General features: G+C 38.8%; 1 protein-coding gene across 9 annotated transcripts in view; it reads left to right on the top strand.

The window, feature by feature from the left end:
• Positions 1-12,090, top strand: part of EHBP1 (EH domain binding protein 1) — a 196,459-nt gene that overhangs the window by 65,465 nt on the left and 118,904 nt on the right. For all 9 annotated transcript variants that reach the window (XM_057380587.1, XM_057380582.1, XM_057380586.1 and 6 more), the window contains exons 6-7: positions 6,974-7,155; positions 9,010-9,149. In XM_057380587.1, coding sequence (XP_057236570.1) covers positions 6,974-7,155; positions 9,010-9,149 — 322 coding nt within the window. The remainder of the gene's footprint in view (positions 1-6,973; positions 7,156-9,009; positions 9,150-12,090) is intronic.

The following is a 12,090-nucleotide window of genomic DNA, read 5'->3' as shown; positions in this document are numbered from 1 at the left end:
GATGTTAATCATTGGAGATTTCCAGGGTCTGTGAATGCAGAGGATTAGCCTGTGGGGATGAATGGTTTGTTGTTACCTACTTCAGGTCAGTTGAGCGCACCCACGGGTATGATTTTGGTCAGAAAGAACCTTTCACTGCATACCTCAGTCTCTTGGGGTGCCAGTGAAATCTCATGGCATGGAGATCTCATAAGATGACAGTAGCTGTCGTAGTATGTATGTAGTGTTTTCTCTTTGCTTACTGAAATTATTATCTTTGCTTGTGCTAAGTAAGAGACAATGTATGGTGTGTGCAATATAATGATTCATCAATCTGGATGTGCTATTAAAACCATCCTGTTGGTGGTTTTGAGCTTAAACTTAAGATATGACCGGTATGATAAATAGTTTGGTACAAGAGCTTTGGTTTTGATAAGGGCAAGGTATAACAAATACATATATATATAATTAAGGGTAGCTGTTTTCTATGTTTAAAAATACTTTGTTTCTTTCCTAGCCTCGTGTCTAGGGCTGCAACCTTTCTGATACGTGCAGAATTTTTTAAACTTTAAAATCTCCATTCAAATGCATCATAATTGTTAATAATGCTCTGGATACCTTAAACCATTATATGCTTTTAAACAAGTATTCAGCAGAGATTGTGCTGCCTTCATTCGGTCCTCCAAATCTCCCATCCGCCTGTCTAAATTATTTTAACTGACATAGTTTCTAATTTACTCTCTCCAGTTGAGAGAGCTCCCTGTAGCTTGTCTATTTTAGCATTTAATTGCTGTATACTCTCCCAAATTAAATTCTGTAGTGATCCATTTTGCTCTGCTGGTGAAGCAGTGATCTTTCCATCGGAGCAGGATGGTGTGTGTGGCTCAGGGCTGGAATCCCACACTGGAGAGGGAGAACCTTCCAGCTCCTCTCTGCTGTGCCTGGGGGCTGCAGGGGCAGTGGGTTTTGTGTCAGGGGACAGCTGTCCTCCAAAAAAAAGGCTCCATTTCATTCTGAAGCCAAAGGAGAGCAAAACTCACTGTTTCTCTCCATGAGTTTTTAGAGCTAGACAAATTGCTTTGTCAATTATTTGCTGCCAGAGTTTGCTCCTCCTTAAAGTCTGCATATCTTTGTTGGCTTTTTACTGTTTGCTTTTGTAAAAGGTGAAAAGGCAGCCCCTAAAAATATTATGATGTACATTTTCCTTGTCTGTGAGAAAGAAAATAAAAATTAGTGTTCTTTTGATGAAAYAATATCCAGTTAGGAAACTTATTGTCTTCCCTTCCTAGGTCTTTTTCAGATAATTTCTGTACATTTCTCACAAATTACTTAATATATTTCTACTGAAGAGGGACCATTTGCTACCTAAATAATCAAGAACTTCAGTACTTTTGGATCTGGTTTCTGCTGAATGGAAATGTTATTTCTCAGTATGGAAAGGAAGGCACTGGAGCCTTGGGGGTTACAGCCAGCACAGYGGGGTCACAGCTCTGTAGGAAAGCTGAGTTCAGGTGTGCAGAGGTAAAACACATCCTGCTGATTTCTCTGGGGGAACTCTTTCCCCAGCCCAAATAACCCAGAGGAATATACCCCATGAACAAAACCCAGCCAATGTTTTGATTCAGTGTAACTCTAGAAGCTTGGAGGCAGTTTAGCAGAAAATACAAAGCTCTTTTATTTATTTGCACCTCTTGTATTAACCTTGAAGAACACTTATCAGTCAGTAATTACAGGTCAATAAAAATATTTTTTTAAGGAGAGAAAACTGCATGAAATWCATATTACAGCATTATTTGTCTCTYCTATAAATGAAGAGTCTGAGTTCAGACCTTTCATGTGAAGGTGTTAATCTTTTGGCTTGCTCCCTTTGGAGCAGAGTTGGGCACTGTTTAATAAATAGTGTGAYGTGTCTGTCATCAGTCATCATCATYTTCCARGTAAAAATRYTTGKTTTATAGCTTGGTCCAGGCTCTCTGGTCTTAGTATTGGAGTATTTGGGTCCTGTTTGCCGTGAAAGGACCACTTTAGTAGGGAAAGATGGGGATGATTCCTAGACAAGGCTCATGGTACATAGCATTACTCCACGTTATCCTTGTAGAAGGAGATCAGGCTGTGGGAATCCTTAATGCCAGGCAGATATTTGTGGAAGGGTGGCTCTTTCTGTATAATAAGTTTTGGGATGCCTGACACTGCTCAGAGTCAGGARTGTTGTGGTGGAGAATAATGCATGGTTGCATTACTGAAAAGAAATTTGTGTGATAAATGGGTCTGGCCCTGTATCTGTGACAGTAAATGCAGCTTCATTGGCTTCATCTGAACTGATTGCTGTTTGGCCARTGTTCATTTTCCCTTTTCTAGCCCCAAAATTTGCAATATGATGCTCATTTGAGTGTTTGTGGGAGTAACTTAAAATGCTGGGGAGGGATGGTATTGAGGACTGCTCCTTTGAAAACCAACCATGGCTTTTTGAAACCCCGTTTGCAGTCTGTGTCTGTCTGTGTGTGCTGTAGGTCCCCAGGCTTTGGCACAGCCAAGTGCGAGGACTGAGCCTGGCCCTGCAMTCCCAGCTTGTGATTCCTGTGGCTTCAGATTGACTGGAATTTGTCTTTCTGATGGCAGCAGTGGTGACAATGTTTTTGAAGTCTGTGCAAACACAAACAGCRTGGTTAGAAGTTGGGAACTACCCGAGTTCATTATTACCAATATTCTTCTGTACAAAATAGGAATGCAACTTTCATTGATTTACTTAGTATCTCTTGCTCTACATATTTCTTTGTCTGAATTCAGAAATCAAAATACTCTAGGGTATTAGGAAGTCTTTCTGTTTTTTGTATTATTTTTTGTTTTGCTTGCTTTGAGCGCTTCTTATTCCCGATTTTTAATAATTTGGTGTATTTTTTCCTGAAATACTGGCATGCACAAATATCAACCATGCAGAGGGCATAGTGCAGAGCCACATGCTTCATCCTGCTGCTTGATGAACCAACCTGATGWRATGCCCAAAATATTTTACCCAAAATATAGTATATGTTTGAGGCATTTCAGGGGCTRTGGGGAGTAGGAGGAGGAGAGACTGTCATGGGGAGTGAAGCTGCTTGTGAGAGAAAAGTGTAGAACACAAAAGCAAAAATTGCCCAGCATAGAAGGGGATAATGGAGAAATATTGCTGTGTGTTTATGTGTGGGTTTTGCTCWTCTTAAATGAATTATAATGATCAGTTTGCAAAAAATGTGCTTTTAAAATAATAGAGAAGTTTCTCAGAGCCTTTAGTTGATCCAGCACTGCCATTATTCTGTTCTACAAGGAGATTGTTTCTGATCTTAGCTGTRGTTTCTGCTAACACACCAAGTAGTTATATTTTCAATCATTTATTAATGATTTCTAGAAGAATGGCACTTTTTTTCCCCCTAATATGCTGCTTCACTTGATAGAACTATACAGTAACAAACATGAAACAACAAAAAATGGTTTTTAACCAGTTCTCTCCATATTCTGCTGAGTCGTGCAGTGCCCATTCTCAATTTCAGTAGGATGTTTGAGCTGGAAAATAACATAGAGGTATTTGTATTTTATTGTATGTTATTKTATGTTATCTTTCATCTTTCTGTGACATTCTGATATCATAGCTGATTTTATTTCCATAATGCATTGCCTTTCTTAAAACTAAAATGCTTCCAAATCTTTTCTTACAGAATGTGCTCCATCTTCACAGCTAAGTGTTGTATTTTGTCACCTCTCTTTATTATTGCATTGGGTTGTTTCCCTCTTGTGACTTCAAAATGGACTTTTCATGCCACCCTTTCACAAAACGGGTGTGTGTAAAATACCTGGAGGCACAGCAGAGCCTTACACATTTTAAACTTTGATTATATAGGCAAAAGCAGAGAAGTYGAGCAATTAAAACATTTGCATTGGGATTCCTGCTTTACTTTCCACAAAACTTCACGTGCTCATAAAACACAAGTGACACCAGATCAGACTTTTACTATTAAATGGTTGTTATTTATTCTGTATCCTACCAGAGTGGGCTTCTCTTGGGAATAACTCATTCCAGCCTACTGCTCAGCTGTTTCTGTCTACTCTGCTTATAGGTTTTCTGTCTACTCCACTCTTGGATTATTTTGTCTCTGCTAGTTTAAGAATTATTTATTCTTCTGCAAGAAAATTTCTCTGTGGTTCTGGAGTAACTCAGATTGTATTATAGGAAGCATGTAGATTCTTTTGAAGAAAATGCTACAATCTTTGTAAGAAGTGGTTATTAGCATGCTCTGACACTTAAATTTTTTAGAAGTTGATTGTGTATCAGAATAGAAAATATAATCCATTGTGAAATCAGTCATGGACCTAAGCATTTTGAGAATATTCCTTTCAGGTGCAGAGAGCTTTCCCTCTCTGCTTACACAGCTAAAACCATGCAAGGCCAAAGCTGTAAAGCTTAAAAGGAGAAAACRTTGCAACACTTTTAACACACTTCACTTTCTGGGAGGGTGGGAGGATGTACTTAAACTTGCATGTGAACCAAAATAAGACTTTAAAGATCAGGGATTATCTATTTTTTATTAGGCTTTTGGGATTTTAGTTGGGTCTTTTTTTAATGATAAACTTACAAATTTGGATTTTTGTTGGCTGTTGGAAAGTCAACTTCTATCTTTGGCCCACAAAAATATTATTAAATTAATTAATTCCTTAGGAAGATTGAACTTGATTGCCAAGTGTGTTTTATTCTTCACAGCACATCAGGATCTGTAGTGACAGGAAAATCTTCTTGCTCATGGCTGGCTTCTTCCCTTTGTCCTGGCACACATCTGCCAGCATTCCTGTCTCCCTTTCCCTCTACATCAGCTAACTCCAGAAGATTTCATAAGGAATTGCTGATGATCATCTTCACTGGGAGTGCTTTGCCTCTTCCTTATTCATGTCTCTCATTGACTCTCTGATCCAGATAATCTGAAGCTGCAAATGACAAGATGATCATTTGTACAATAAGTAGATACTAAGTGAAAATGTAATTTCACATCATTTCAAAATCCTGCTGCCTTGATATCCGTGTCCAATTTTTGCATGCTTGCAACTTTAATCATTTAATAATTCAGAATCATTTCCATTGAGTTGGAAATTGGGTTGGCTTATCTTGTTTGCTTTGACTTTTGAGAGCAGAATCACCTTGCTAAAAACAGCATGCACATGATTTATCAGATAAGATGGTGTGTTTGTAACAAGAGAAAGTAGCTCTGCCCCCAGATATCCCTGTTTTTGGGAGTCACTGAAGCATTTTGGTGTCCCCATGAGGGACCCTGTGGGAGGTCTGTGCATTGGGTGTTTATAACAGGTGACCAGTACTGAAGTTTGTAGCTGCACAARGAAATAAATCCAGATCTTTGCTGAATTGGGGATGTTCACACCTGCTGAGRAGTGATTTTCAGTCAAACTGATGGGAGCACAGGCATGGTATGGCTGAGCAGTGATTCCTCTGCAAGGCTGCAAGCAAGCACCCACATTGATGATTTATTCTAAAAGCTGTTGATCTTGCTAAAATCAACATCAGCTATTCAGAATCTTCCAAGAGGAGTTGTCCAAGATCCTGTTGGGTGTTGATGCTTGTAGAAGAGCTGCAGTAAACCTTGTGTTGGGTGTAAGGAGTTGTAATGTTGGTTATTCTAAAGGTAGGCTATGATAACAGATGATTGTTGTTCATATCTGTGTCATAATTGAAACTCCCCGATCGTGCTTTCCATTTTCCACATTGTCAGAACCTYGGACCTTAATCTTGCTCTGTGATTGACAACTGCAGCAGGGGAAAGAGCACTCGTATTGTTTGTGAGAGTCGCATCTGTTCAACTTGATTCAGCTGAGACCATTTGCATATTCTTAAGTATTTCTTCTGAGAGGGCCTAAATCCTTCTCAAGTGTTTGATGCATTTTTGAAATTCATTCATAAGGTATCTACATGCACTAATAGTTCTGTATAATATTGCTGTGCATAATCTGTCAGATAAGGCTAGTTTTTTAAACAAGGTATTCTTTGGGGATGACACATTACATTCTGACTTATTCTACTGGGCAGAAATGTCAAGTACTCTGAAAAGGGAGGCTTGAATGTTTTGATTGAATTAGTATTCTTTATTCAACACAAATTGTCAACTGCAGTAAAATGTGGTCTTATTGTGAGGACATTTTTCAAAAGAATGAATAGCAGGGCTTTCTTGTTCTATTTTTTGTTACTGGAGCTTTATKACATATAATCATTCCTTTCCTGCTGATACTGATATTAGATAGAACAAGAGAGTAGATTCTTAGATGCATTTTAGATTAATTAGTCTGAATTGCCAAACCATGAGCAACACTTTTATTTGAAATAAAACGTAGGCTTTTCAGATAAAAATTTGACTTTTATCTTCCTCTGTTTTGCTCCTTTTGTTTTCCTTGCTAAATTTTTATCAGTATTTTTGGAAATACTGTCAGCTTTAATTTCAGTACAACAGCATGTACAACCCTAATGAGAAGAACCACTGCTCTGAAAAATATCCAGGTATTATATATGAGCATGGARCACAAACTAGATTACCTCATACATGCATAGTTGAAACCTGTGTCTTCTATAGGTTGGAAGTTCTAGTCCAAAACTCTCACAAATTTGGACAAAGTGAGTCAAATTTGCTSTGAGAAGAAATAGAAATATATTCCCAGCTGTTTACCTGGATGTGTGCTGTGGATGTGCTTCGAGCTCAAGCCATTAAAGACATCTTAGATCTCCTGTGGAGCACCACTTATCACAATGGACAATAATTTTATTCCCAATTGCACTAAGAAAGTATTAAAAAATGAACCACCATTAGTGACTGATGTAGTTTAAGGAATGGTTTTCTGTCTCTTAACAGGGCCATACTGATTTAAAAATACAGATTTAATAAGTGTTCTTTTTTTTTTTTTTTTTTGTGCACATGCAGGTTTTAGTGTAACAGCATCTTTTCCATTGGTTTTGTTTTGCTTTCAGGAATCTCCTTCTGGCCGTAGAAAAGCACTTGCCACCAGCAGCATCAACATGAAGCAATATGCCAGCCCCATGCCTACACAGACAGATGTCAGGTTAAAATTCAAGCCTCTGTCTAAGAAGGTGGTATCTGCCACGCTACAGTTCTCCTTATCTTGTATTTTCCTGAGGGAAGGAAAAGCCACGTAAGTTTGTTGTTTGTTGGGGGTTTTTAAAAACCAGATAGCCTGCTTTGTGTTGCTTTTCAAAGAATTCTTTGCATAAAGAGCTCTCTCTGTATAGAAAGGTGGAATTTGAGAGTGTCCTTCAGCATACCTATCATTCCTGCCATACTTGGTTTCTTGACTGAGTAAAAGTTCTTTCTTACTCTGATTTCAGCCTTGTGTTCTTCAGAGACAAATGGCTTGTGCTCTGCTCCTGCAGACATTTTAAATAACAACAGCTTAAAAGTCCCTGCAGGTCTGAAATCAGCAGGGGTGTATGTTTATGTGCATGTGTGTGTTCACCCAACAATACCCTTGGCACACTTCAAGGGAACCCACTGATTTCTCACAAAGAATGCACTGAGGACAAAGCCAATGTAAGATGTRAGATTTTGGGTTGAGCACAAGAACATCCTATGGAAAGAGCTCTCTTGGGCACTGATTGCCATTCCCTTCACTCACCCACTTGGTTCTGTCCCTTATTTCGATGGCCTTTCAATGGGCAGAGGACACAGATTATTTTTGCAGATGCAATAATAATAATAATAATAATAAAATAAAAAATAACCTCTCCTGCAATTTCTGTCAGATTCCAGAAGTTGAATATTGACATCTTCATGTGGCTGGAGAATGGGTCATTTATCACACTCGTGGTTTCAGCTGGGACAGTTTTATTTTTCCTTTCTGTCTCTAGAGTATTTCAGTGTGAGAATKGCACAACAAAAAGAAGTGAATGTGAAAACTACTGCTCTAATGGTTGTTCTACCTCCTCTGTTCTTCACTATTCTGAATGCATTTGTAGACATTGCCCACTGCAATACAAGTGTCCAAAAAACGTTGCATGAACAGCTTTTCAGGCTGCCATATTAAAACATTTTGACACAAAAAAAGCTTTTTATCTGCATGCTTTGAAAGCCAATGATACATTAATTACTGTTAATTAATATTAATTACTATTACTGTTTTCTCTCTCTGAATAACCTGTTGTGAACCACATCTTGMTATACCATATAAGAATGATATTTTGAAGTATATAACTGTGATTTAGCATGGATAAAAGGCAGCTGAAAATGAGAATGGAAGAAGTCAGTAGCTGACAAGCTCTTTCACTTTTTTGGAACAACCAGCATCCATGAACTATAGAGCAAATAGYTGTACTATGTTCTTAGTGGGTTTTGAGGCCGCAATTTGTAAAAATTGATTTGTTTAGGTTTGCATGTACCTTCTTCCCATGGAAACTGAAAGGTTTCAGACTGAAGACTGTAAATCAGGTAGATTGTAAATCACTAACAGTGCTCCAAGTGCCATGAAGAAGGGACCTGAAAAAAGCTGCTCTTTGTGAAATCAATTGTTTCTATTATGTGTAAATAGTCACTGCCTTACTAACCTTTTTTATCTTTTTAATTATTTCAGGTATTTAGGAAAGGGATTTTAATTTCTGTAASAGCAGCAGGATTTATAAATGAATGTAGTGACAGGTATTGCATGCAGCATGTGGACAGTAGGTCTGGCCAAGCATTTTCACTTTAACCAAAACATTTACCAGTCTTTCTGGGCTGATYTAAAACTTTAGGAAGCAGTTATTAAGTAAACTCTTAATGCAAAGCAGTATTTTTTACCCTTTMCAATTTTGTTAATTGAAAACTTGCTCTTCAGAAATTGATGTATATTTATTAATGTATTCATTTTGTTCTTGCACTATATTCAAGATCAGATCTGAGATCATAGACCTCCCTGAAGAAAACATCAAAATATTGAAAGAATTTTAAAGAATGCAGTWATATCAGATGTGGTATTAATGAGCTTCATTTTAATGGTATAACATTTGTTATTTAGGGATGAAGACATGCAAAGCCTGGCTAGTYTGATGAGTATGAAACAAGCTGATATTGGTAACCTAGATGATTTTGAAGAAGACAATGAGGAAGATGAAGAAAACAGAGTGAATCAAGAGGAAAAGGCTGCAAAAATTACAGGTTGGTYTTGCCACAGGCGTGGTAAAATATAGTTTCCTTTGCTAATTSTTCCATGGTTTTTATCTTTATGCTRTACTTTTATTTGACTTTAAAAAAAGCCCTGRCAASCAAAACAATATTCAGGATAGCTCGATTGAAGAGGAACCCATCCATAACTCAACAAAGTTGAATGTTTGTGAATTCAAGAGCGTTGATTTGTGTKCCTGTGTCCTGTTTTTAGGAGAGAATGCACTAAGTAGGTGGCACTTTAGGGAAGCAAAGAACCAGKGTGAACAGAAGAGCAGAAAAAGTGGAGGGGAAGGGTCAGTGAATGAGGAGACAGGAGGAGAGGCTTGAGTGAAATAATAAAGGCAATTTGTGAGAATGACTGCAAAATGAGTTGTGCCATGGACAGATGCTGAGGTTCTGCTCAGTAACATGGCAATTCCWGCAGCATATTGCTGCTTTTTGGGTGAGGGTATCTCATGGAAAAGAAATTGGGAGGCTGGTAAAGGGCTTTAACAAATTGGATGGTGAAGTTGTTTGAAGTGAGATAGTGTAACCACATTTGAATTGCTGATGAAAATGTTTAGTGTGTGCAGGATAGCTGAACTAATCGAGGCAAGTCAGATCAGGAGGAGATGATGTTAAATTGTTGGTAGAGATCAGAATGTAGCACTGCTCCAGGTGAGTTCTGCAGGAACTCTTTGTGTAAAARATCAGGAAAAGAAAATTAACTCCTGGTGCCAGACCTCATAACTTGCAGTGGTCATTAAAAATGTCTGAAATAAAGGGATCCTTCTCCAAGGTGGGGGAAGAGCATCCCAAGCGGAGAAGTGAATTGTCAAATCTGTTCTTGAAAATTCAGAGGAACGTTGGTTCAGTGTTATGAAACATTACTTTCATCACTTCTTTTTGAGCTTTCGTTGCAATCAAAAGGTTCAGCCTGAAGCAGTYATTACTTAGTTACATTTAGTGTTGTGAAAGGATGCAAATACGCTTTCTCTGTGCTTTACATATTCAATTAGACATTTTTTACCCTGGCCAAATCTCTGCTTATGCTGTATGTGTCTGGCACGGAGCATGTTGGAAAGTCTGGAATGAAATACTGAGAAACCAAGATAATGTATTCTTGGTCAGGGAGCAGAGATATACCAGTCTGGTCACACTGCAATCATCCTGCAAGGTTGACTTCTTTCCCAGTGTAACCAGAATAAATCAGCTGACAGCATCAGACAAAGCCTGACATGTTCACCAGGCCATTGGATTGTCACAGAGAAGGCCAAATTAAGGAGAGGTGATGTACAGTTTACAGAACCTCCTGGGCACAAGAGGGTTTTATTTATTTTATTGAAATCTGCCTGGGTGCTGCACTGAGGACTACAGAAAACCCATGTGCAGAAGGCAACAGCTGAAAAGCCTCAGATCTTTCTCCTCAACTCTGTTGATTTTGCAGCATTCAACAAGGCTACAAATAATCCTGAAGAGGCAAAAATCTGATGTGGGTTAGACTGGGCTCTCCATTATCCTTTGGGTATGGAGTGGACATCCCTGGAGATAGATGGGAAGGGGGARCATCAGGATATACAACACAAGGTCCTCACTCAAGGTGTTTAAGAGTCATTTCAGCTCTTCCATCTGCTATCACAAAGGCCAAAATTTAAGTTAACAACACCTCCTTGAAAGGCAGAAGTAATAAATACTTCTGGAATACATAATTTCTGTGCCCTGCTCAGCCAGTTCTGATACTGTGTTCTAATGATACAAGATGGGAGGGTTGGGTTGGTTTTTTTTAGATAGATGAATGGTTTTCATTCTTTCAACCAAAGATTGAATGAATCTTTTTCATTCTTTCAACCAAAGATAGTTGTTTTTTTTTGGTAGATAAATCATGATGTGGGGAAGGTCAAACTTGGACCTTTTCTTCTTCTGTTGGCTACAAGAGCTGAGTTGCTTTGTGASCCTGGCCAGACTTTTCCCACCTTTGAGAAGGAGAGGGAAGGGGAACAAGTGCATGCAATTTCCCAAGCAAATGGGAGAACATAAAACATAGGGCAGTAAGTAAACATTAATAAACAAGATGTAAAGCATCTATTTCAACATGTGCTCGAGATTGATTTCATTGGCAGTTGCAGTGACTCCTGTAATAAATACAGTGARTGGGGAAAGCTRGGAGAAGAGCTGARAAAGCAAAGGAAAAAGAGGTAGGAGAAGTTCAGAAAGAAGGAAATGAGACAAAACTGATGTAGCAAAGAGCTCTTTCAAAAACAGTGTTCACAGAATACCATAAAGTTAATTGAGGAAGTTACATAACCCTTTTGATAGCTTGCTGCTACCAACATTTTCTGCTCTTGTGCCGTGTTGGGTGTTGGCAGCTGAGGAGTTGGAATGCTTCACTGACTCAGAGTGCCCTGCAGCAAATCCCTCACCTTGGTGTGCCTGTTTTCCCAACTGGAAAACGGGGATAGTGCCTGGGACAGCTCACAGGAACCATGGGAGCATTGCACACTTGAGGTTTGGAATTGGGCTTGGAAAAGGTAAACTGCAAGCAACAAAGGAGGAGGGGTTCTGCCACCTTTGACTCAAGGTTTTCTCACAGAAGCAGTGGGTGACTGGGTGGCTGAAAGGTTATTGTTTCCATGGCACTGCTGCAAGAGCTTCTTTAACTCTTTTATCAGCAATGTTACTTTTGACAGGGTACAACCATTTTCTGTTGGTTTTGTTCGTGAGGTTTTGTTTTTTTTTTATTATGCCCAAAGTCACAGTTTTGTAGATGAACATTATATATTTATCCACTGCTGGGAGAGCAAGGGARTTTGCTGTGTGGGGCTCTAGATGGTGCAGGTGAGTTAGGAAATGCTGCTTCTCTTCCTTGATGGGTTGCCTAACTTGGAGCAGGTATCTGCACCTCTGGTTCCTCAGCTGTGAAATAGATGGTGCAATACTGACCAGCCTCAAAAGC

This window comes from Malurus melanocephalus, unplaced genomic scaffold, assembly GCF_030028575.1.
Source record: "Malurus melanocephalus ecotype Western Australia unplaced genomic scaffold, MMel_1.1 scaffold_462, whole genome shotgun sequence".
Classification (NCBI taxonomy): Eukaryota; Metazoa; Chordata; class Aves; order Passeriformes; family Maluridae; genus Malurus; species Malurus melanocephalus.
This window is presented reverse-complemented; position numbering and strand designations above follow the sequence as displayed.